Here is a 26,155-nt window from a genome sequence, read left to right as displayed (position 1 = left end):
CGTGGACTGAGACTGGGAGACTGTGTTCTGATGTCGGCCAGCTGGGTGGTGGTCTTGAGGTTTGATGATCATATCTGTGATATGCCACATGAATTTAATTTTTGCCTATTTAAATAGTGAACCTTTCCAGGGTGGTGACTTAAATATCATCTGGCTGCAGTGAACCCCTTTCCGTTTTGAGGTGGTCTGTCTAGATCAGAACCTGCTGTGCCATGCACTGAGGACACAAAGCTAACCTTAAAAGGTCTCAGTGAGCTTTTCGTGAGCTCCTGGGCAGTCAAGGAGTTAGCCAAGTCAATAATTACATAGACTAAAGCAAGATGCTGAAGTAGAAATTTGGTACACAAAGGTATGATTAGTTCCTAGGGCAGGAGGAGTGAGGAATATGTCTTGAAGACCTTTGACCCTTGTTCGGAGGCAGGCAGGAGTGGGTGGGGAGCCGCATTCCAGACCCAGCCTGAAAGAGATGCAGGGTGACTTCAGGCCAGGATGCTCAGAGTGCAGGGGCAGGGAAGAGCAGGCAGGAGAGCTCATACAAGCACTTAAAAATCTTTCTTCTGAGTGTGTGTGTGTGTGTGTGTGTGTGTGTGTGTGTGTGTGTGTGTATGTGTAATGTAGCTTTGGTTGTCCTGGAACTCACAGAGATCTCCCTGCCTCTTCCTCCTTAATCTTGGAATTAAATGCATGAGCCATCTAGACGCCCCCTACTTAGAAACCTTTCTAAGGATTTTGGACTTTGTTTCCAAGGATATGGGGTGTACACGTAAGATGACTGAATTAGCGATGCTCATATTCTTTGTTAAAAAATATTTTGGGGGGGGGTTTATCGAGACAGGGTTTCTCTGTATAACTCTGGCTGTCCTGAACTTGCTTTGTCGACCAGGCTGGCCTCACTCACAGTGATCTGCCTGCCTCTGCCTCCCTGAGTGCTGGGATTATAGGTGTGTGCCACAACAGCTGCTCATATTTATCCTTTTTAATGCCCAGTGTGTTTCTTTCACATTAATGTTAAACTAGACAAACAATTTATTTTATGGAATGGCAGTTAGTACATTTTGATAAACAGATAAGTTTACTGGGGAGATAGAATAACCCCAAATCTCTATATATCTGCTGGTCTCAAAAATACAAAGCAGCGGGCTGCATAAATGGCTTAGCAGTTAAGAGCACTTGATGTTCTTGCAGAAGACATGAATTTGGTCCACAGCACCTGCATGGAGGCTTACAACCACCTGTAACTCCAGTTCCAGGAAGACCTCTTCGGACCTCTCGGCATCAGGCATGCTGTGTAGTCCTGGCTGTCCTGGAACTAACTCACTCTGTAGGCCAGGCTGGCCTCAAACTCAGAGATCCGCCTGCCTCTGCCTCCCGAGTGCTGGGATTAAAGGTGTTCCACCACCACCTGGCCATGCAAAGGTTTTAAATGTTTTCATATTTAAATACATGGTAAAAAGTTTTTTTTAATTCCCCAAATAACTTTTATAATTGTTTTAATTGAAATACTTTCCTCCCGTATAACCCCCTTGTTCCCTTTTGAAATCGTGGCCTCTTTTTCTTTGTGTGTGTGTGTGTAATTATATATAATATAAATGTATATCATATTTATATTCTACATATATACGTAGACTATACTTGTATATATACATACAGACTTATGTGCATTATATGTAATTTTAACTAAGTAAATAATATAATTTCATGTGTCTTTTTTCAGACACCCTTACTGTCTTAGAACATTAAAAAAAATGACTACTGGGGATTGAATTTGGAGTCTTGTGTATACTAGGCACTCACTCTGTCACTCAGCTATATCCTCAGCAGAAGCAGTAAGTTTTGATGTCATGATCTGATGAATATATATACATAGGTGTGTTTACCAAAAACAAGCTTAATGAATAACCTCTCTCTATTTTTAAAGAAAGAGTCTTGTTATATAGCCCTGGATAACCTAGTTACTCACTGTATAGCTCAGGCTGACTTTGAACTTGTGCTGATTCTTCTGTTTCCACCTGCTGAGGACTGAGGGTGCAGGTCCCTGTCACCATGCCTGGCCCCTGATATTTCTCTTTATATTGTGCTTCCTCTCTGCTCCAACCCCCCCACCCCCACCCCCCGCCACCTGGTTCTATTTTGTGACTGCTGTTAGTCTTTATTTCACTGTGCACAATTGATTTCATGATTTGTTGGTGGGTTGGCACCATTCTTCTTCAGAACACTGAATTAAATAATACACTTAGTGCTTGTGTAGTGAGAATTGTGGAAGTTTGGTTTCTGTAAAAACATAGAAGTATCAGCTGAGCGTGGTGGTCACACCTTTTAATCCCAGTAATCAGGGAGGCAGAGGCAGGCGGATCTCTGTGAGTTCGAGGCCAGCCTGGTCTACAAAGTGAGTTGAGGACAGCCAAGGCTACACAGAAAAACCCTGTCTCAAAGCACACAAACAAACACACCCACCCCAAAGCCCCGCAGAAATATTATAAGAATGTGTTTCTGTTTTAATCCTAGGCATGAGACTATGGTGCTGCTTCTGACTGTCCACAGCAGCTGACTGTGATTTGCCTCGTGCTCTGGCAGAGGCATAGTTTTACCAACTACAGTTAATCTCGGTGATTGTGTGACATTTGGAAATCTGGGAACTTTTCAGAGGGTATATTAATGGGAGGACCCTGAGAGGTGGGGTTGGTGGTTGGTGTTCCTTTAGGGAGGTTGGTTGTAGTTTGTTAGTAGCCATAGTCAAAGAAGAAATAAGTAAAAAAAAAAAAATAGATTGAGGGATTTTTCTAATTCTTCTATTCCATCTATACTTGTTTCTTTTCTATGTAGTGACAGGGTGTGAAACCAGGGGGAGTAAAGGGTGGCAGAAAGAATCCATAAAGTAGCAAAGACCAACGACAGGTGGCACCCAACATGGGGCTAGGCAGAATGGGAAATTTGATTTCACATACCATAGAGGAAACCACAGTGGGTGAAGAAATGGATATTATTGCAGGTGGAAATGGAGGGCCCTGAGGTGGGGGGGGGGGGTGGCTGAAATGGTAAAACAAAAGGGGCCATTCTACTTTCTCTTTTCTGAAAGACTTGCAGAGTTGGCTGTGCACCTGCAGGGGTTGTGGGTGGAGGTGGAAGCACTTGGGAAGTGAGGAGCACTGGAAAAGGGAGAACTGAAAACTCAGTCATGTAACTGAGCAAGAGAGCAGAGTTTCTTGCAGGAGGAAAGAGGGGAAGGCACTGTTCTGGAGGGCAGTCGGGTTAGAGAAAAGCTGAAAGAACGGGATACCAGTCTGAAGAGACAGCCTGCTTGAGAGAAGGAGTTAACTTTGACTCGACCACGCCACCTGAGGTAGAGGAGGGGTGGCCCAGATCACCGTCAGCTTCCTCAGTAGTCATATGCCTGCTGATGGTGTGGAGCAAGGTTATGGCGAGGTAGGATGACATCCCGTAGCCATGATAGATGTAAGGCGTTTTTAAAGAGGTTATGCTGTCATATGGGATGCATTCGCCTTATGTGAAAGAAATTCTAAGTAACGGAGCTACTCAACATAGACTTATTCCCCCGAACTGGAACGGATTGCTAGCAGCTGTACTAGAAGCTGGAGTGTAGTTACAGTGGTTAACATGGTGGAGGGGAGAAGTCATGAATATTGAACAGTGAAGTCGGGTAAGGGGAATGAACATAGTAAAAGATCAATTGTCAGGTTAAGGTGGTGCTCTCATGTACAAGAACCGATTCAATTTGATACCATTACCTCAGAACAATGTCACTTAGTGGCTTTAGGAGCTTGGAATGGAGTTGAGGAGCCAGAAAAAGATCTACCTTGTTTATAAAGATTGTACAGGGCTCAGGAGAAGCCTTCACTGTTTTGGTTTTTTTGTTTCTTAAATAAAGATTATTGTCAGTTGTGAATAAAGCCATATCAGATCCTGATGCAAGGCAGGCGTTGATAGAGACCTTGGCATTTGAAAATGTGAACACTGAATGTAAACATTTTATTAGACCATTAAAGGTGTGTCGGATAAGGGATCCGACCGATATTGGTTCTAAGGAGCACCATGCCAATATAATATAGTGGCTATAGGCCCACTGCTTCAGCGAAGGTAAATATGGTCATTTGCAAAGAGACTTTGACCAAACCAAAAGCCTCAGATCTCAGTCAAAATGACCGGTATGGTAACTGGGAGCAGTGCAGCACTTTGTGCCAGGAAAGTGTACACGCTGTTTCTAAAGGCAATGGTTTTCCTAAATCTGAAACAGAAAGAATACCTAGGCTTCCTGGGGGTGTGTATAAGATGTGGCAAAGCCATTGGGTTTGGGAATGCAGATCCCAAAGAAATGTTCAAGGTACTTCCTTACCATCAGGGAAATTGCCTTGGGAGCCTAGCTCAGGGCCCCCTCAGCAAAAATTACGAGCCATTTCAGTCAAGGAACAACAGCAGCCAAGAAACACTGGATTGTAGAAAAGACTGTGGAATTAAATTAGTCCAGATACTATAAGGATGTGCTAACATCAGAATGGAAGCCAGTGAATTGGGGACATGGGTTTGCTTTTTATAATGCCACAGGAAATAAACAACTGTGGATACCATCAAAACTGATAAAGATTAGAACTGAGCATTTTTATCCCAGGTGTAGGGATGTAGATCTGCTTTGGACTGTTTGCAGCAGCTGCCTGTAATTTGCCTTGTGCTCTAGTGGAGGCGTGGCTTTTCCAGCTGAGGGTAGTTTCTGCAGCTGTATGCCCTTTGGAATTCTGGGAGCTTTTCAGAGGGTATATAAATGCTAGAGCCCCTATAGGTGGGGTTGATGGCTGTTGGTCATTTAGAGAGGTTGGTTTGTTTTTTGTTAGTAGCCATGGTCAAAGAAGAAACAAAAGGAAAGAAATTAGATTCAGGGATTTTCCTAATTCCTCTCTCCCCTCTCCTTTTGTTTCTCTCCTATCTAGTGTTAGGAGGTGAGGTGGGGGGTGGGGAGCGTGGGGAAAAGAAGAGCCCACAAAGAGGCGCAGCGGTTGAGGGCTTTTTGTTTTTTGCAGAGGAACCAGGCTCAGTTTCCATCGCTCCCGCTGGTTGACATACAGCCTTCTGGCCTCAGTGGGCACCTCTATGCCTGTGGGTAGATATACGTACATATACATAAATGAATAATGAAACTAATATTAAACCATGTATGTACACAGGCTTCCCGTAGTGTCCTTTGAGGTGTTATGTCTCCTTTCCTATTCATTTTTTGTGATACTTTTTTTTTGTGTGTGTGGTTTTTCAAGACAGAGTTTCTCTGTGTAGCCTTGGCTGTCCTGGACTCCCTTTGTAGACCGGGCTGGCCTCGAACTCACAGCGATCTGCCTGCCTCTGACTCCCGAGTGCTGGGATTTGTGATACATTTAAAAAATTATTTGTTTACTTTGGGAATGTGTGGTATATTTGTATGTATGTGTGCATATGCTTACTGCCATGTGTCTGTGTGGAAGCCACAGACCATCTATAATCTGACTTTTGTGTCCCCTTTGCTGATCTTCTCATCCTGTTGCCGTGGTCTCCTCCTTGCTGAAGGAAACAGGATCGGTTCCCGTGTTCACTGTTAGTGCCGTTTGATATGCTTATTTGCTCCTCTGTTTCTGTATTTGCCTCTCAATTTTTTTTTCCCAGACTTGGAAGGAAAAAAAAAATCTTTCTTTCTAAGGTTAACTTTTATACCTGTACTTTAGATGTTGTCACTTTCTACTTTATTGTTTCCTTTTGCTTTTTTATTTTTGAGGCAGTCTTGAACACTTGAGTGTGGAGATCCTAGGCAAGCCTGTTCTATGCAGTGCTGGGGATGAACCCTGGGCTTTGCACATGTTAGGTAGGCATTTTCCCAACTGAGCTGTCTTCCAGACCTCACTATAACATTTGACGTACAGTCATTATTCTTTTCTGCCTTTTCCATAGTGTCCTTTGAGATGTTATATGTCTTTTCGTATTTATTTTTTGTTATGCGTTTTGTTTTGAATTTGTTTATTTTGGGGATATGTGTATGTGTGCTTACTGTTATGTGTCTGTGTAGAGGCCAGAAGAGGCTGTCCAGGTCTCTGCTTTTGCTTTCTGCCTTCTCACCTTTGAAGTCAGGTCTCTGAACCTGGTGGCTGCCATTCTCCCCCACCCCCTTATCCCCACCCCACCCCCATGCAGCTAAGTGGCTTTCAGTGCCCAGCTTTCTACATGGCTGCTGGGGATCTGAAGTCAGGTCATCCTGCTGGGGCAGCAAGCACTAGTACCCACTGAGCCATCCCACTCTCCTTTTCTTTTGCATGTATGTATGTATGTATGTATGTATGTATGTATGTACGTATGTACGTGCATCACATGCATGCCTGGTGGCTGCAAGGGTCAGAAGAGGACATCAGGTCCCCTGGAACTGTAGTTACAGATGGTTGGGAGCCACCATGTGAATGCAGGGACGAGTGGCGGCCCACAGCAAGCCCACTGCCAACCACTGCATTCCCAGCCATGTTGTGCACTAACCCTGGCGTCCCTGCTCCCAGCCCATGCTGTGCACTAACTGCTGGCGTCCCTGCTCCCAGCCCATGCTGTGCACTAACCGCTGGCGTCCCTGCTCCCAGCCCATGCTGTGCACTAACCGCTGGCGTCCCTGCTCCCAGCCCATGCTGTGCACTAACCGCTGGCGTCCCTGCTCCCAGCCCATGCTGTGCACTAACTGCTGGCGTCCCTGCTCCCAGCCCGTGTTTTCATGAAGCTGTTTTCCTGGCACTCTGACATTTGAGTGTGTCCTCCAAGTCATGGTGTGAGTAGTATTTCTCACTGTGGATCTCAAACGATCTGAAGCACTATTTAACTTTTGGGTGAGCATTCGTGTGCCATAGGAGATAAAATCCCTGGCTGTAATCTTGTTTCACTTCTGTCGTTATCTGTCTGCCGTAGATCCCAGGAAGGGTGGGGTTATTGTCCTTTATTTAAGTCTTTCCTTAGCTGGCCTCAGTTTACTCCCAGCCCTACTCAAATTTTCACTTAACCTTCTGGTCTTATCTAGATATTACTCTATCGTTGTTGCTGTTGTTTAAAATATTTATTTTTAATTAATTTTATTTATTGTTTGTGTGTGTGTGTGTGTGTGTGTGTGTGTGTGTGTGTGTGTGTAGGGGGGTGGCTGCATGTATTTGTGCACATGTAGAGACCTGAGGGAAGCCTTTGGTGTTTTCTTCTTTCTTGGCTGACCTAGTCCCTTGAGTCAGGCTCTCTCCCTGAACCTGTCTGTTTTCTTAGCTAGGCCGGGAGCCAACAAGTCCTAGGCATTCTTTTGTCTCCACCTTCACCCCCAAATTGGGAACTGGACACCCAGCTTCTTATGTGGGTCCTGGGGTCCACACTGTAGACCTCATCGTTAAGCAGTAAATACTCGTCACCACCTGGTCATCTCTCCCGCCCCTGTTTGAACCTAGGGCAAGTAGTCCCGTACCTCTGAATGACACCCCTGCCGCCCCAGTGGGAGGACCGCAGGCGTGCGCCACTGCGCCAGGCCCCACCCTGCTTCTTTATTTTTGTACCTAGCCTGAGTTCTGGCAGTGGGACGGGTTCCAGGACACATTTTGGATAGTCCTTCTTTTTTCTGTCCATAAAGCTCATTACAGTGGTGCCCTTTGGAGGTCAGCGAGGCAGGGTTAAGGGGACTGGCGCTCTTTTTTCAGCAGGCACATCTATCTCCGTTGGCATATGTGAGACTTGGAGTGTCTGATAGTAGGGTTAACAAACTTGCTATTGGAGTAAAGTATTTAAAAGTAACAGAGATAAAAGCAGCTAATCCTTAATTGATACTAGGTAAGGAATGCTTTCTTAAGCCTTAGACGATGGATTCGTATAAAATGTAAAAACAAAGTATCTGCAAACAAATCGAAGATTTGAAGTCATAAGTACAGTAAGGATTCATAAGTCAACAAGAAATATAATCCAGATTTAATGTTTGCTGGTGTTAATTCCACTGGTTGAGAATAAGACCCTGAGTACAATTTAAAGCCAAATTTGAAGCAAGTTTTAATCAAACATTCATCAGGATGGACACACTGGTCAGGTCTGTCCTTGGGTTTTCAGAAAATGGCCACAAGTCACATTTTGCAGGGGCTTAAAAAGGCCAAACCCATAATTAACCACATTTCCCATCAGGTCCAATCAGGGACAAGCTTACATCCTGGTGCATTTCCTGCCCACATCAACTCCTCCCCACATGTGATCAAGCACATCTGGTGCAAATGGGTCAAACAAGGATAGGACAAACAGGAACTTATTCTTAACTGCCAGCAGAATTCTTAACCTGCAAGGTTTATTTTTCCTATTTTGGTCTCACAAATAAATTAATTAAAGATATAAACAAGAGGGGCTGGAGAGATGGCTCAGCAGTTAAGAGCACTGTCTGCTCTTCCAGGGGTCCTGAGTTCAACTCCTAGTAACCACATGGTGGCTCACAACCATCTATAATGAGATCTAATGTCCTCTTTTAGTGTGCAGGCTTACATGCAGGAGAACACTGTATACATAATAAAAAATTAATCTTAAAAATTTTTTTAAAGAGCCGGCCATAGTGGTGCACGCCTTTAATCTCAGCACTCAGGGAGGCAGAGGCAGGCGGATCGCTGTGAGTTCGAGGCCAGCCTGGTCTACAGAATGAGTCCAGAACAGCCAGGGCTACACAGAGAAACCCTGTCTTGAAAACCAAAACCAACAACAACAACAAAAAGTTTTTAAAGATATAAACAAGAAAGGCAAGGCAGGAGGAGATATAAGTAAGAAAACCATAGTAGAAGAAGAAACACAAGTAGTTAGCTAAATGTTTAACATTACCAAGAAAGAAAATAACCTAATTTTAGGAGGCAGGTGGATGGCTGTGAGTTGGAGACCAGCCTGGTCTATGAAATGAGTCCAGGACAGCCAAGGCTACACAGAGAAACCCTGTCTCAAAAAACCAACCCCCGCCAAAAAAAAAAAAAAAACATGCTGGTAAATTTTAAGCCAGGTGTAGGGATGCACACCTTCAGTCTCAGTACTTGGGAGGCAGAAGCAGGTGGATCTCTGTGAATTCGAAGCTAGCCTAGGCTTCACAGTCAGCTCCAGGACAGCCAGGACTACATAGAGAGATTCTTTATCTATCCCCTTCCTCCCTCCAGGACAGCCAGGACTACATAGAGATAGTTTCTCTCTCTCCCCTTCCCCCCTATTAAAAAAAAAAAATATATATATATATATATATATACACACACACACACACACAATTATATGTATACACATATACCTCTTTCTATATATGTATAAGCACATATACATATATAAACATATATAGAGAGGTAAATTTTGTTTTTAAAAATTTTTTATTTGTTTTTATTTTATGTGCATTGGTGTTTTGCCTGCATGTATATCTGTGTGAGGGTGTCAGATCTTGTAGTTACAGACTGTTGTGAGCTGCCATGTGGAATTGAAACCCGCTCCTCTGGAAGAGCAGTCATTATTCTTAACCACTGAGTCATCTCTCCAGCCCCTTGAGGCAAATTTTAAAATAAACTTTTAAGTATGCTTTTGGCAGAAATCTGTTGTGACGTAACATTTATAAAAGTAAGTTAATGCTCAAGTGTCCTGATTTTTTAAAAATGTTGTTTGTGACTACTAATTTCATTCCTAGGAATGGATGGAGACAAATGAAATACTTATATAAAATCTATAATTTATCATAGCATTTTTATGATAGAAAAAAAACTGAATTAGTTAATCAAATGTTTAAGTGAGAAAGTACTTCCTTAAATGAAAAACTATGCTACCATAAAGCCATGATTTTAAAGGATGCTTTATTTCTTAAAAAATATTTTTGTTTTTGTTTTTTGTTTTTTGAGACAAGGTTTCTCTGTGTAACAGCCCTGGCTGGCCTGGAACTCTCTCTCTGTAGACCAGGCTGGCCTCAAACTCATAGAGATCTGCCTGCCTCTGCCTACTGAGTGCTGGGGTTAAATGTGTGCTCTACCATGCTGGGCTAAAAGAGATTATTTTATGAGATTTATTTTTACTTTATGTGTCTGTTTTGCTTGCGTATATGTAAGTCAGTGTACCCGGTGTGCGGTGCCCGTGGAGGTAAGAAGAGCGTGTCCGATGCCATCGTGTAGGTTCTAGGAACCAGCCGTCCTCTATACGGGCAGCCAGTGCTGTTGACAGTGGCACCATAGACCTGGAACAACTGCTCATTCTTCAGTGACAGGTCCCTGAGAGGAAGGGCCAAGAGAGCAGGAAATAAGGAAGACAGGAAAGTCAGGACCCGGGAGGTCTCACACAGCTGTGCCTTATCTGAGCAAGTTTATTAAGTAGTACAGCATCGTATAGACAGTGTGCAGGGAAGAGGGAGCAGTAAGCAGAAACTGTTGTACGATGGGTTGAAGTCAGGCAGTGTTCCACAAGGGAACAAGGACACTTCAAGTGTGCCATAGACCAAGTACAGTGCCTTGGAACTAACACCCATGACTAGGTCAGTGATTCTCAACCTGTGGGCACGACTCCTCTAGAGGTGTCACCTAAGACCATCAGAAAACATAGGTATTTACGTTACTGTTCATAACAGGAGCAAAATTACAGTTATGAAGTAGCAATGAAAAGAATTTTACGTTTGGGGTCACCACACCATGAGGGACTGTATTAAAGGGTTGCAGCATCAGGAAGGTTGAGAACCTCTGTTTCAGGGGAAAGAGTTGGGTTCTTAGGACCCAAAGCTGAAGCGACCCCAAAGCCCTGTCTCCGGGCCTTTTCCATACATCAGGGCCTCAGGGAAAGCTGTGGATCAGCCTGGCCCCCACCCCACCATCTCTCCAGCCCTTGAAAAAGACTTTAACCCAAAAGTTCTGTCTTCAGGAAATGTCACTTACAAGAGAAGGTAGTTCCGTGTGGCACTGCAGTTAGTACACAGACAGATTGGAGAGGAGACAGAACAATCTTGCCTCCTTGGTTAGTTTAACTCTCACTTGGTTTCATAGTGTTACTTTGTAATCATGCATGACATTTAAAACTTCCTGTTTCAGTAGTTCCTGTGTAGTTTCTGAGCAAGGCGTTGTAGCAGGTTGCGGTGGTGTACATCCCCGAGTCAGATAGGCAGACCTCTTTGGCTTTCTTTTAAGATGTAGTCTTGCCGTCAGTCAGGCTGGCTTCAGGTTTACTGTGTATTCCAAGGTGGCCTCGAACTCAAGACCTTCTTGCTTTAGCTTGAATATCAGCTGAGATTACAGGTGCGCACCACCCACCATTCCTGGCTCTAGACTTTTATTTATTTATATGTTTATTTTAAAATTGAGACAGGACTTCAAAACTCTGTAGTCCTGGCTAACCTGGAACTCACTGTGTAGACCAGGCTGGCCTTGAACCCACAGAAATCTGTCTGGCTCTGCCTCCAAGTGTTGAGATTTTGAGTCAGGGTCTTCCTAGGCTTTTCTTCTGATTGTAGCCCTGCCTCTTGTCCTGTGGGGGATTTGACTGTATTACCTTTCTAACCATTATTTCTTCACCTATAAAAATGGAAGTCCTAACGTCAGCCTCATAATGTTGTCAATATTGGAAATGAGGGCTGGGAAGACAGTGCAGTAGGTAAAGGCACTGGCCTCAACAGCCTGGCAACCTGGAACCCACATGCCGGGTGGAGGGAACTGGCTCCCACAAGTTGTCTTCTGACCGCTACATGTGCGCTTTGGCACACTTGTGCCCCGCCTCCCCCCCCTCTCTCTCACACACACACACATCAAATAAAACAATAAAGATTAGAAATGATAATAGGGATAATATGTATAGGAGCCTTTAAGATTTTTTTTTTTAATTCTTGCATTAAAAACAATGAAGTTGAGGTGAGCATGCTTGGTGGTAGCACCTGGCCCAGCATGCATGAAACCCTGAATTCACACCCCACCCCCCACCACCCCTCCACCCCGCACTGCAAAATAGCCACAATCAACCAAAGAAATCTGTTGGGTTTTGTGAACATATAACAGTAAAGACACCTAAGAAATAACAGCCCCAGCTACGGAGGCTGAAGCTGGAGGATGACCATGAGTTCACAGCCAGCCATGGCTATACAGGGAGACCCTGACAGTGAAAAAAAAAAATCAAAACCTAAGTGAACTTGAAAGCTAAACTATTGGTATGTAGTTACCCTACGAGTGACAGATAATATTTTAATATTTCAGTGAAATGAAATTTAAGTGGTAATAATTAAAATGTCATTTTGTCAAAAGAGAAATTTTAAATTTTAATTTATTACTAACATATGTACCTCAGCACACATGTGGAGGTCAGAGGGCAGCTTTTGGGAGTTGGTTCTACCCTCCCAACATTGGTTCTTGGCATTAAACTCTGCTTTCATGGTGAGCACTTCCACCCTCTCAGCCGTCTTTGCAGGCCTGAACCAGCAGAAACACTAATTCCTGCTAATCTTTTCCAGCTGTTGAGCATCAGAAATGTCACATTTCACTATGTGTGTAGGAATTCTTTGCAACTCAGGTTGGAGAAGAGTTAAATCACGGCCTTTGTCCTCAGACATGTTTTACATGTAATTTGGTTCTCTTCCAGCTGTCTAGAGTGCTATTAATTTAGGAAACGAGGAAGCAGTCACAGAGATCACTGTAGTCTGTTCTGTGGTTCAGATGCGGGCGCAGCACTCAGTAACAAGCCGCTCCCGTCGGCTTCGCCCGACAAGCCACAGATGAGGAGGAAAGTGGTTTTCCGGATTCCTTTGCCCAATGTTGCATGACTCTTTGGGGAACAGAGTCTGGTCCATCTTGGGCCTTGTCTTTGCACCTGGGGTCACTAGGTCCACCTTGGGCCTTGTCTTTGCACCTGGGGTCACTGGGTCCACCTTGGGCCTTGTCTTTGCACCTGGGATCACTGGGTCCACCTTGGGCCTTGACTTTGCACCTGGGGTCACTGGGTCCACCTTGGGCCTTGTCTTTGCACCTGGGATCACTGGGCCCCTCCCATTTGCCCTCTTTGCAGTGTAGCAGCCTCTTTCCTCCACTGTAGGGCGCCAAGGCACTGCCTCCGCTCAGTGGCGTGCCTCGAGTTCATTCTTACCCCGGAACTGCCCTGGCCTCAGAGTTAATGCTTTGCCACAAAGTAGTATATGGTAATATACTCTGTGGGGGAATGTTTATAATTGCTTTTCACGGGGGATATTGATCTCCCACAATATTTTAAAATAGTTAAATTAAAATTTAAAATATTTAAAAGTATGCTGCAAAAGATAGTTTAACATTCTTTCTGGTGAATATGTTCTCACAATTGCTTCTTATTTTATTTTAGCCACTGATCTTCTTCTTGCCTGGAACCCCATTTGTTTGGGATTGGTAGAAGGAGTTATTGGGAAAATTCAACTTCATTCAGGTATGTTGGATTTTTTTTTTAAAAGATTTATTTATTATGTATATAGTGTTTTGTTTGTATGTTCACATGCATGCCAGAAGAGGGCATCAGATCTCATTATAGGTGGTTGTAAACCATCATGTAGTTGCTGGGAATTGAACTCAGGACCTTTGGAAGATCAGCCAGTGCTCTTAACCTCTGAGCCATCTCTCTAGCCCACCAGGCATATTTTTATAAACTCCTTACCCTTGTAAAATTTACCATGATATTCTGTGATGTCCTTTCAAGGTTGGATGTGGATTCTGTTCTAACATTGGTTCCTTTCTCATAGTTTTGGGTATTCTCAAAGCAAGTGTATTTCTACTTAACTTTAATGAAATGAAAATGAAGTTTTTGAGAAGAGGAGACACGATATTACAATTGTTTTGCTCTTTTGTTAAAAATATTCTCATAAAAATCTCTGCTTTGTGCCAGGAATCGTGCTAATTGGCCTAACACACTTGTGAGCCCAAACTGACCCCTTCCTACCCTCCTAGAGCTTATAGTTTAGAAGAAAGGACAGGACGCATGACCACTGCAGTCCGGGTGTCATCCCTGGGTGAGGAAGTAGGTTCTGTGGACGCATGACCACTGCAGTCCGCATGTCCCTGAGTGAGGAAGTAAGGTCCCTTAAGAGAAGGTATAGCAAGCACGTGCGCATGAGCTGAAGTAGGAAGAACAAGGCTAAAAGGGTGGGCAGGTGGCAACTGTGATTGGCTGGTTTGGGTCAGCTGCTTAGACCTGAGTCAGTCGCTTCTGCCAGGGAGGAGATGGGTCTTTCGGTGTGTGGTGTGATAATTTCTGGGCCCTCTGTCCAAGGCAGGCCAGTGGATGGAAAGGCGTAAGCCATTTACCTCTTCCCAGGTCTGTGAGTATGTATGCCACATAAGTACTTCCTGTGAGCAGGGCGTGGTGGTGCACCCCTTTAATCCCAGCACTTGGGAGGCAGAGGCAGGCGGATCATTGTAAGTTCGAGGCCAGCCTGGTCTACAAACAGAGTCCAGGACAGCCAAGGCTACAGAGAGAAACTCTGTCTTAAACTCTGTCTTGAAAAAAACAAAAAACAAAAACCAAAAAACAGAAAGAAAGAAAGTGCTAATCCCTCTGTAGCTGGACTTAGAGGCAGTGGTGAGCAGGGCCATGTGGATGCTGGGAACTATAAGGGCAGGAAATACTCTCTTTTGTTGTTGTTTGTTTGTTTTTTGTTTTCTTGACACAGGGTTTCTTTGTGTAGCTTTAGTTGGCCTGGACTCACTAGGCTGGCCTCGAACTCACAGCAGTCTGCCTGCCTCTGCCTCCTGAGTGCTGGGACTACAAGTGTGCTTCACCACGCCTGGCTCACAGGAAGTACTCTTAACCACCAAGCCATCATTCCAGCTCTTTATTTGTTTTTCAGAGGCAGGGTCTCAATTTAGCCCAGGCTAGCCTAGAGCTGGTGTAATATAGTCCGGGTTGACCTTGACCTTGATACTCTCTGCCTGGGCATGCTGAATGCTGGGCTTACAGGCATGCGCCGTTACCCCGGCTCCTCTGATCATTTAGTATAATTATGAATGTAGAAGCCTCCAGCGGTGTTACTGCTGCATAACTGCCTCTGAAGTCACTTATACCTCTTAGTATGTCTGTTGTGGTTTTTGTTCATCTATTTTCTTTCTTTAATGATTAGTGTGTGTGTGTGTGTGTGTGTGTGTGTGTGTGTGTGAGAGAGAGAGAGAGAGAGAGAGAGAGAGAGAGAGAGAGAGAGTGTTTGCATGTGTGCCACAGTGCTGAGAGTGTGTGTGTGTGTGTGTGTTTGCATGTGTGCACAGTGCTGAGAGAGAGTGTGTGTGTGTGTGTGTGTTTGCATGTGTGCCACAGTGCACTATGAAGGTCCAAGAAAAACTCTTGGGGGTTCAGGGGTGGAGCTCTGTCCTTTGAGTGACAAGGTCTCATTTTGTAGCCCAGATGGGTTTTGTTTTGTTTTGTTTTGTTTTGTTTTTGAGACAGGGTTTCTCTGTGTAACAACCCTGGTTGTCTTGGACTCTCTTTGTAGACCGGGCTGGCCTCGGAACTCACAGAGATCCGCCTGCCTCTGCCTCCCGAGTGTTGTAGCCCAGGTTTATTTTGAACTTAACGATTCTCTGAACACAGCCTTCCAAGTTCTGGCTATGGAAGAACACCTAGTAACACTGTTGTTTTTAAGTTTTAAATAAGATTATTGAACATTTAAATGCTAGGTTGGTTTTTGTGAATTACAAAAACATATTGCTGGAGTCAATTTTTAATTTTCTTTTGTTCGATTCTTTGGCTATGTTTTAAATTGTATTATTATGAGTTTTAAAAATAAATATAAAGGACTGCTTGTCACAGATAAATAGTACAAGGTGTTATAAGTACATGCACTTATCTCTTACCAGATTAAGAAGTGAGACGCTGCTGACCTCACAGCCATCGCTGCCGTTTTCTCTAAGTGTGTCCTTCCTTTGAAGAGAATCAGCTCTTGAGTTTGGTTACTCCCTCGAAAATCAGGGCTCTTTTTGGATATATATTCCTAATCAATATGTGTTAATATTTATATTTTGGAGATTTTTATGTAAATTCCATTATTTTTGAATTATTAAAAATCTCTCTCTCTCACTGTGAGATGTATGTTTGTGTGGGTGTGTATGCATACATGTGCATGCCAGTGTGAGAGGTCAATGTTCGGCGTCTACCTCCGTCATGTTCTCTACATTATTTTTTGAGATAGGGCTCAGGGTCTCACTGAACCTGGAGCTAATGGATTCAGCTGGGCAGACTGGCCAGTGGGCTCTGAGGTCCTCTGTCTTTGTCCTCCCAGACTTGACATTACAGATACAGCACCACTAACTTTTGCATGGATGCCGACACATCATCTCCCTAGTCTATGTTCTGTGGTGATGCATTATTATAAAAATATTTCTTACATTATGTTATTTATTTATTTTTTTAGAGCATAAATTGCTTTGGCAAGTTGCTCCCCATCAGCTAATCTCTTATTAAATCTTTTCTTTTCTTTCTTTCTTTCTTCTTGAGACAGGGCCTTACTATGTACCCCTGCCTTATGTGGAAGATGCTGTGTAGACCAGACTAGCCTAGAACTCACAGAGATACGCCTGCCTCTGCATCCCGAGTGCTGGGATTAGAGACACTTTCCAGTATGCTGGGCACTTTGTCATCCTTGTAGTACTGATTTAATTAATTCATTAATTATTATTTTGAGACTGGGTCTAACTATGTAGCCCCGGCTGGTCTGGAACTCACTGTGTGGACCATGCTAGGCTGACTGAGAATTTAGAGATCCGCTTGCCTTTGCTTCCCAAATGCTGGGATTAAAGGTGTTACACTACCATGCCTGGCAGTTTTATTTATTATCTATTTTTGTTTGTTTGTTTTTTGAGACAGGGTTTCTCTGTGTATCCTTGTCTGTCCTGTCTCTTTATAGGCCAGGCTGGCCTTGAACTCACTGCAGTCCACCTGCCCCTGCCTCCCCAAGTGCCAGGATTACTGGTGTGTGGCACCATGCCCAGATTATTATCTACTTTTTAGGATGAGGTCTCATATACCTAGGTGGGCCTCAAACTTGCCATATAACAAAGGACGGCCTTGAACTTCTGGCCTTCCTGCCTGCACCTTCTGAGTCTTGGGATCACATGTATGTGCCACCATGCCTGTTTACCCCCTTCTTTTTATTGGTAATGCTTTTGAGATTAACCTATGTTGACAGATGAAACTAGAGTTCCTTCTTCTTTCTTTATTGAACATTTCATGATTTGTTTGTCTTTCTCTTCACTGGGTTGTTTAATTTACCCTTCCCTTCCCTTCCCTTCCCTTCCCTTCCCTTCCCTTCCCTTCCCTTCCCTTCCCTTCCCTTCCCTTCCCTCCCCTCCTCTCCACTCTCTTCCTCCCTCCCTCCTTCCTTCCTTCCTTTTTTCCTTCCTATTAAGAATAATATTTGGCCGGGCGTGGTGGCGCACGCCTTTAATCCCAGCACTCGGGAGGCAGAGATAGGCGGATCGCTGTGAGTTCGAGGCCAGCCTGGACTACAAAGCGAGTCTAGGACAGCCAAGACTACACAGAGAAACCCTGTCTCGAAAAACCAAAAAAAAAAGAATAATATTTGTAAGTTTTGTTGTGTGTCCTGCCTTTGGTAGGTTTTAAAAATTTCTTCAACATAGCCGGGTGGTAGTGGTGCACGCCATTAACCCCAGCACTAGGAGTGCAGAGGCAGATGGAACGCTAAGTTCCAGGCCAGCCTGGTATACAAAATGAGTTGCAGTATAGCCAAAGCTACACAGAGAAACCCTCTCCCAGGGGGAAAAAAAATCTTCAGCACAAAGGAGAAAAGCATTCAGCCATTGTGTAACCATGCTAAGTATTTTAATAACACTCTCCTACCTGTCCGCATTTACATATATATATCTGTAATTCATTTACATACTGACAAGATAATTTCACAGCTGGATGTTCTGAGCTAAAATTCAATTTCTATTATGTAAATGACGTGTATAAAACTTCTGATTATTTTTCTCTGATTTCAGTCGCATCTTAGAGAAGTGAATAAATCACTGAAATCAGTCAGGACCAAGAGTCAAATTCCATTTGTTGATATTTATTATTATTATTAGCCAAACCCAGCATCTGCCTCACTATCTATTGTGTAACGACCGTCCTAAAGGCTGAGTGGTTTAAGGCAGCAGCAGTGTGTAGTCTCCCAGGATCCCGGGGGCTGACAACAGTCACTCTGTTCCGCTTTCGTCTGCCTGCAGGGTAGACCAGCAGCAGCAGCACTCTGGGTTGCCACACTTTGACTTCATGTGGCCTTTCTACACCTTGCCATGGCTTTCTTCCTACAGGGCCTCTCTTCTGGGCTCTTCTATACCTCACCATGGCTTTCTTTTTACAGGGTCTCTCTTCTGGGCTTCTTCTATCACCTCGCCATGGCTTTCTTCTTTTTTTTTTTTTTTTTTTTTTTGGTTTTTCGAGACAGGGTTTCTCTGTGTAGCCTTGGCTGTCCTAGACTCACTTTGTAGACCAGGCTGGCCTCGAACTCACAGCGATCCGCCTGCCTCTGCCTCCCGAGTGCTGGGATTAAAGGCGTGCACCACCACCGCCCGGCATGGCTTTCTTCTTAGAGGGCCTCTCTCTCTTCTGGGCTCTTCCTTTCTATTCTGGTGTCCTCTTCTTTCTCCTGAATAGTGGGGCATCTTTTCAGGAAGTGCCTGGGAGCCAAGAAGACAAATCCCCAGGTCAAGGACCTTATGTCTTAAGCTGTAAAGCAAGATCCAGAGTAATTTGCCTCATTATGTGTTCTAGTATTGTGAGTCCCGAACAAGATAGTACCTGAAAGGTCTTAAATTACAAGGCACTATTTTATCAAGGCTCCTTTAATTATACAAATCTATCTGCTTGTGACATAAACATTTTTTTGTAAGAACCCAGGGCACTGAAGCTGAAAGTGGATGTCGTATAGGATTGAGGTCCTTCATCACCATTTCTCTTTGATGCACATCTCCATCATCTATTTGTCTTTGATGCACATCTCCATCATCTATTTGTCTTTGATGCACATCTCCATCATCTATTTCTCTTTGATTTTTTTTTTTCTTTTTTGAGATGAGGTCTCATGTAGCCTAGGCTGATCTTGCCTTCTTCCTGATTGATGAGATGACAAGTGTGTACACCATACCAAGTCCAGGTGGTGCTGGGACTGAACCCAGAGCTTCGTGCATGTGAGACAAGCACTCTACCAGCCAAGCTCCAGCCCTATTTATATGTAGAAAAAAGAAATATAGTCTAAAGATGGTGCTCTCATCCTTCAGGCTTACTCTGAGGGCCTCGGTAATCAGTGGAGACTGACTAGCAATCAAAAAAAATTGGATAGGAAGGGAGTCTGGCTCACACAATAGAGAAGTGGTCCTGCTTGGCCAAGGACCTCCCAGGTCCCCTAGTTTAGAGTGCATCCTAGGGCTGCGTTCTCAGATGAGGGGAACAGTCAGAGAAGCAGGGCGTGGCCTTGGCAGACAAACCACTGGCCAAATTGAAGTCAGTGGCCCCTGACCGTTTTTCCCTCTGTGCTCAAGGTATACTTGTATGGTTGGCCCTGTTTGTGTGAGGCAGCGTGAGTAATAGTAATACGGGACATTTTGGAAGAGGGAGCCGGGAGGAGAGCGAGCCAGGGAAAGAAAACGTAAAAAGAAGGGCAGACCCAGTCTCTTAGTTATTCCCCCTTCTTATCCTTGCCTTGTCCTTGCCAGAGTCACTTACTAGGAGAGAAGCAGATGAAGATCTCCTGCGGGCTCTGTTGTTCTTTGGCCCCTTACCCACGGCCCCACAGCCTTGTCTTCTCTGTGCAGCGTTGCCCCCGGTTCCTCGCCTTGGAAGATCCACCCTCCCCTCCCCCTCCCTTCCATCCTCTGTCCTCCATGGCTCCCTCATCCCTTCTTTCTCTTGTTCAGAGTCAGATGGGCTGGAAGATGCTGTGTTCCTGGTGTGTCAGAATTGAGCTGGTATTTTCAGGGCATTTCCCCATGGGAACATTTTATCATTCGGGGGTAGGAAATGAGGGGAATAAAACATCTGCACTTAAGCTCTCCTTCCCTCCTGTTTCCTCCCACTGACTCTCTACATATTAATGCATGCATTTCTGTTCTTGCCTAGTGTGATAGGAACATGATTTTGTTTGAACAGATGTCATTGTCAGTCTAAAAACGCGGTGTGGGCGAGCTGTGGCGAGCTGTGCTGCTGCTCATGATTGTCGCTGAACTCTGGGCTCTGAGGAGCATAGCAGGCGTTCGTGACTTTTAAAACTATACTAGTTTGCTGGCGCAGCCAGAGCGGAGCATCACAGGTTGGGGGAGGCATTAAACTACAGAATTTCATCTTCCCGTGATGCTGGAGACTTAATGAGCTGGCAGGGCTGGTTTCCTCCAAGACCTCTTTCCTTGCCTTATGGATGGCTGCAATGCCTGTCTTCCCTTGGGCTTCCTTCCTTTGCATCTTTGTGTGTTTAAATTTTCTTACAGTGATACTAGTTGTGGGGGTGACTCAGCAGTTGAGACCACATACTGCTCCTGAAGAGAGCCTGAGTTAGATTTCCAGCACCCAGGTCAGGTGGCCCTCAACAGCCTGTAACACTGGCTCCTGGGAATCCAATGTTTTCAGCTTCTTTGGGCATCGGTAGTCACATGTACAAGCCCATACCCTGCATAGTTATACATAACTAAAAATAGTGACATCTTTAAAAATAATAAATAAAAACAGTTATTCTGGATTAAAGTCCAACCCAACTGAATTCATTTTAATGTAATTCCTCTTTAGAGATTGTCTCCAAATATGGTCACATTCTAAGGTCCAGACTTCAATAGAAGAAATGGCTCAGCCCACGGCAAGAACCTAATGTTCTGTAAAAGCACTTACTACAAAGCCCTGCCAGGCGTCCCCTCCAGTCTCAACTGTCTCTGTTGTATGGCCACATGATTTTCAAACGTGGCTGACTACACAGTAAGGAGGTAGATGAGACCTGAAAGATCACAGGACACCCTTGGGTCAGGTCCCTACGTGAGCCTCAGTTGGCAGATGGCCAAAGCAGCTGGAGTCTCTTAGTTCTTAGGCGTAGTAAGCATTGAATGTAACTGATTCTTCTCATTCCCTCCCTCCCTCCCTCCCTCTCTCCTTCCCTTCCCCCCTCTCCTTTTCCTCCCTCTTCTTCCTCCCCCAACTCCCTTTGTTTGTGTTTGGTCTTGCTATGTCCTTCAGCTGCCTTGGAACTGTTACACAAGATGGAGTTGAGCTTGTAATTCTCCTGCCTCAGGCTCCTGAGTGCTGGGATTGTATAGACATATCTACTATGTCCACTTCGCTTAGCTTTCTTTTTGTTTTTCCTTTAAAGAACCTAAGAGGTAGCCTACTACAGGACCACCTATGTACATAGTTTTGAAAAAAAAAGTACACTTGGAATGTTTTTCTTAAATTAATATTTACTAAAACTGAGGTGATATTAACAAGTCACCAGAAATGATTGTGAGACTACAAAAAGGTTTATTTATTTATTTATTATATACCTGCACACCAGAAGAGGGCACCAGATCTCATTATGGGCGGTTGTGAACCACCATGTAGGTGCTGGGAATTGAACTCAGGACCTTTGGAAGAACAGCCAGTGCTCTTAACCTCTGAGCCATCTCTCCAGCCCCCATACAAAAAAGTTGTAGTATCAAAATATGAAAAAAAAATTAAAGTATGTTCAGTTGTACTTTTCCAGGGTGGGGGGTGGGGAGCAAGGTCTCATTATGTAGCCCTGAGTGGCCTGAACTTACTATATTCCTCATACATGAGTTGACACTGGTTTTGAACTCACAGAGCCCCACCTACTCCTTCCTCTCGAGCACCGACATTAAAGGTGTGTGCCACCAAGAGCTCAGCTGTTCTCTCACTTACTCCATAAAGTCCACCAAAAATTGTTCTATGAGCCTTGGTGGCCAGAAAGTATCACTGTAGAGCTGTTTGTTTCCCACTTGAAAGCTTTTCCTCTGATATTAAAGGCAAGTGTACCTTCAGGGTTTCCTGTGCTGTGTCTCTGAGTTTGAACGTCTGGCTATGGTTTGACCAGTTGAGATTTACTGAGAGGAGGAAAAGAAATAGATGCCAGAATGTGCACATGCTTGGCAGGTTGAAGAAAGAAAAGCATCATGAAAACCATGTTTCCTGGGGGCTGGAAAAGCGGCTCAGCCATGAGAGTGCTGGCTGCTCTTGCCAGGACCTGCGTTCCCAGCACTCACATCACACAGCTCACCACTGCCTGTAGCTCCATCTCTGGGGTATTTGATACCCTCCCTCTGGCCTTCCAGGCCACTGTCACATACAGATAGATAGACAGACACATCAGCACAAATTTAAAAACAAGTCTTCAAAACAAAATACTTTTATTCATTGTAGTGTCTAGGAGAAAGTAAAAACTGTAGTGAAATTCCTACTATAATTATGCTGATTTTTTGTTTCACTTGTTTACTTGTTTATCTGCCACCTTTCTGTATGACAAGCTCCAAAAAGATAAGGGCTGGAGTGCTGTGGTTTTATTGTGTGCGTCTCTGTGTAGTGGCCCAGAGTAGGGTCTATTCCAAAATATTCAGTGATTGCCTATGGATTTAACAGATATTTTTGGTGTGCCTACTGTGTGCCAAGGACTGTAGTTGACACTGGAGGCTGTAGAGTGAACAGAACTTGAAACTTCTAGGATCATAGACTTCAACTAACAGCATATATTAATTACCCAGCCATGGAGTTTGTATGGGTGCTGTGTGCTTGCCTGAATGCAGTTGAGTCCCAGGATGGAAGGCATTTTTGAGGAAGTGATGTATAACTTAATATCAGAAAAATGAATGTATAAGACATAGGCTATTGGGAAAGACAGGGGAAGGGTAAGAGGCAAGGGAAGGGGGGGGGATGGTACACAGCAGGGTGAGCAACTGTGTAGAATATATGTGATGGATAGTTTTGTTTTTGATTTTTGAGACAGGGTTTCTCTGTGTAGCCTTGGCTGTCCTGGAACTCACTCTGTAGACGAGGCTGAGACAGAGATCTGCCTGCCTTTGCCTCCCGAGTGCTGGGATTAAAATTATGTGCTACCACCGCCTGGCCTGTGAGGTATGTTTTTATCATTTATTTTCTGTATAATATATGGAGTGCAGTTATGTCTTCATGCAAGGATCTATGAAAAGATTGCTTTAGGCTGGAGATTTAAAATGGGTCACCAAAGCTCTTCAAGTTAAAACACATTTTGAAGACCAAGAAGATAAGCTCAATTAAGGTAAGAGTTAACTAAATATAAAAAGAACAGAGATCCATTAGGAAAGATACAGATCACATGAGATACCAGAAATAGTTTGAAAATTGTCTTGGTTATTTTGGCAAGCCCCTTTGTTTAGTAATTGAACGAATTACTCCTCATAGTACGGAGCAGCCAGACAGAATTCACATAAGTAGATCTCATTCATTAAAATAGGCCTCACCATCTGTTTTTCCTAGTTTGGAAATAGTGGATCTAGCTCAGTCATTAAGATGGTAAAATATGTTACACATATGATTTTAAAACTGACTGTAGTCTTCTTTATATAGAGGGCTTCCTTGCTGTAGGACCAATGACAAGAAATATTTCATGTGCTTTGTCATTGAATAAATTGAGTATCATTAGCATTGCTTCAGTACTTGCCTATAAAGCTGTTGGAAAGCTGTATTCCTCAAGGGCATTAGAGACAGGAGCATAGGCAGAGCTCTCAGCTCCATGGAGGCCTGGCTCCTAGGGCAGCACTCTTGATAGTACTTGTTGTGGCCAGTGCGGTGAAGAGACACCGTAACCATGGCAACTGTGATAAAGGAAAGCCCTTAAGTGGGGCTAGCTCACAGTTTCACAGTTGCATGGTGGCAGGCAGGCACGGAGCTGGAGAAGTAACTGATGCCCAGGGAGCAGGAAGAGAGACACGGGGCTTGGCTTCGGCTTTTGAAACCTCAGAGCCCACCCCCAGTGACGTCGTTCCTCCAATAAGGCCACACCCCACAATCCCTTTCAAGCAATGCCGCTCCCTAAAGAGCAAGCCTTCAAATATATGATGAGCCTCTGGGGGCCATTCTTCCTCAGACGGCCACAGCAATCCAGTGTGAGCATGAGTTCCATGTCTGTGTACGTTGTGCCATACAGCCAGACTTTCTTGGACCCACCAGCGCTTAAAGACATGGAGACGTATCAATATTTAATAGCTTAGGCCTTAGCTAGGCGGACTCTCCATTCTGGCCCATGACTCGTCACATGGCTGGTTTTTTACCTCTCTCTCAGTCCAGATAGTCAGTTCCTTCCTGTGTCACGCTGGCAAAAGCCCCACATCTGATCTTCTCCCATTTTCCCTTTCTCTTCCTGGAAGATCCGGCATCCTCTTCTGCCCAGCCATTGGCCCATCAGATACAATTCTAGATTGCCTCAGGCAGGTAAGGAAGGAACAAATATTTACAAAATATGAGACTGGTGATGGGCCAAAGCTCTTTGCTGGTACAGAGTTAGCAATGGAGTATACGGAGCCACACCTTCACAGTGCACACCAACAGTGCACACCTTCACAGTGCACACCAACAGTGCACACCTTCACAGTGCATACCAACAGTACCAAGTGGGAATAACTACTGACAAGTCACATTATTAAAAACATGTAGGAAAACTGGTTGTGGTGGCCGTTCCTGTGATCTCAGCACTGGGGAGGAGGGGAATGGGAATCTGAAATTCAAGGTAAGATCCTGCCTCAAAAACAAACAGCAACAACAATAAAAAACTCCAGGGTCTGGGGATATGGCTCCTTGGTTAAGCGTACTTGGTGCTCTTGTAGAGAGCCCAGGCTCAGTCCAGCACCCGCACAGCAGCTAATAGCCAACTGTAACTCCAGCTGCAGGGTTCTGAGTCCCTCTTCGTGCCTTCTCAGCACTGCACACACACGGTGCACAGATGAACATGCAGCCAAGACACACCTTAAACAAAACAGAACAAAAAACAACAAAAGCAAAGCTCGTTAAAAAATAGAAACAAAAAATAAAGCTGATGAGATGACTTACACACACACACACACACACACACACACACACACACACACACACGAAATAAATAAATGTAAACAAACAAAACTGATAAGAACTAGGGCTGGGAATGTAGCTCAGAGGACAACATGTGCTTAGTGGTCACGCACATTGCCCTGGGTCTCACCTCTGGCACAGCAAACAAAAACAAAAACCCAAACAAATCTACTCTAGTAGTTACAGGTGATTACTCCTTATACGAAAGTTTCTTTAGAACATTTTCCTTAAAGCTGTAGTATTTGTAGTATAACATGTCTACAAAATATAAATGGCCTTTTAAAATGTCCTCCCAATACGGCTTCTTACATTCCTTTTCTTATTCATAATAATCTCAGAAGGATTTATTTCATTCATATGTACGATTTTTACCAGTAAGTGGGCTCCTGGTTAATTTTTAAAGAATTTTGGGCCAGTTTTGAAATGGCTTAGTAAGTAAAGGCAGCTGCTTCCTTCCAAGCCTGGTGACCCGAGCTCCATCTCTGAACCCACTTTGTGGAGGAGACAACTCTGCAGGTTGTCCTCTGGACACACGCCAAGAGAAAAGTAAAGGCAGTGTCTGAGGCGTTTAGCTGCCCCGTTCTGCTAGCAGCTGTGTTCTGGAAGCAGGCGGCAAGTTGATATTCAATGATCAGACAATCAGACCGCTCTTTTCTTTTCTCCTGGCCCTCATGCTCCCCACCTGCCTAGCCAGAGTGCTAAATGTCCCCACCCTTTCTGCTCCTCTCGGCTTGTTCTATGGTTTTATGTGCCAGAGTTTCTTGCCTCCCTTGAGACTGATCTGAACTCTGGCCTCCTTAGTTGCTGATGGTTTCACCTCCACTGTAGAGCAGTGAGGTCACAGGATTGTGATGCCTGGCTCTGGGCCCCCCAGGGGTTGTTTACTATGCATGCATTAACTACTTCCTCAGTGTCAGAGCCAGCCAACTTGTCTTGTAGGCTCTCTACTTTTCATTCGTTTTTCTGGCATGAATCCATTTTCCTTGAGCTCCATTTGTTTTCCTCAGTGAGTTCTATTGGCATCGATAATAAAAAAGGTTGTTTTATGGGTTGACAAGATGGCTCAGAGGGTAAGGGAGCCTGCCCATAAGCCTGCTAGCCTGAATTTGATCCTTGGGGACCCACATAGAGAGAGAGGGAGAGACCT

At 44.3% G+C, this 26,155-nt stretch overlaps 1 protein-coding gene across 2 annotated transcripts in view; it reads left to right on the top strand.

Moving 5' to 3' along the window:
- INPP5F (inositol polyphosphate-5-phosphatase F) overlaps positions 1 to 26,155 on the top strand; it is an 88,595-nt gene that overhangs the window by 15,260 nt on the left and 47,180 nt on the right. For both annotated transcript variants that reach the window (XM_084757626.1, XM_084757627.1), the window contains exon 2: positions 13,300 to 13,380. In XM_084757626.1, the coding sequence (XP_084613752.1) occupies positions 13,300 to 13,380 (81 nt within the window). The remainder of the gene's footprint in view (positions 1 to 13,299; positions 13,381 to 26,155) is intronic.

Source organism: Acomys minous (assembly GCF_964271855.1).
Source record: "Acomys minous genome assembly, chromosome: 2".
NCBI classification, from domain to species: Eukaryota; Metazoa; Chordata; class Mammalia; order Rodentia; family Muridae; genus Acomys; species Acomys minous.
Note: the sequence above shows the minus strand (reverse complement) of the source record. Positions and strands in the feature narration are given on the sequence as shown.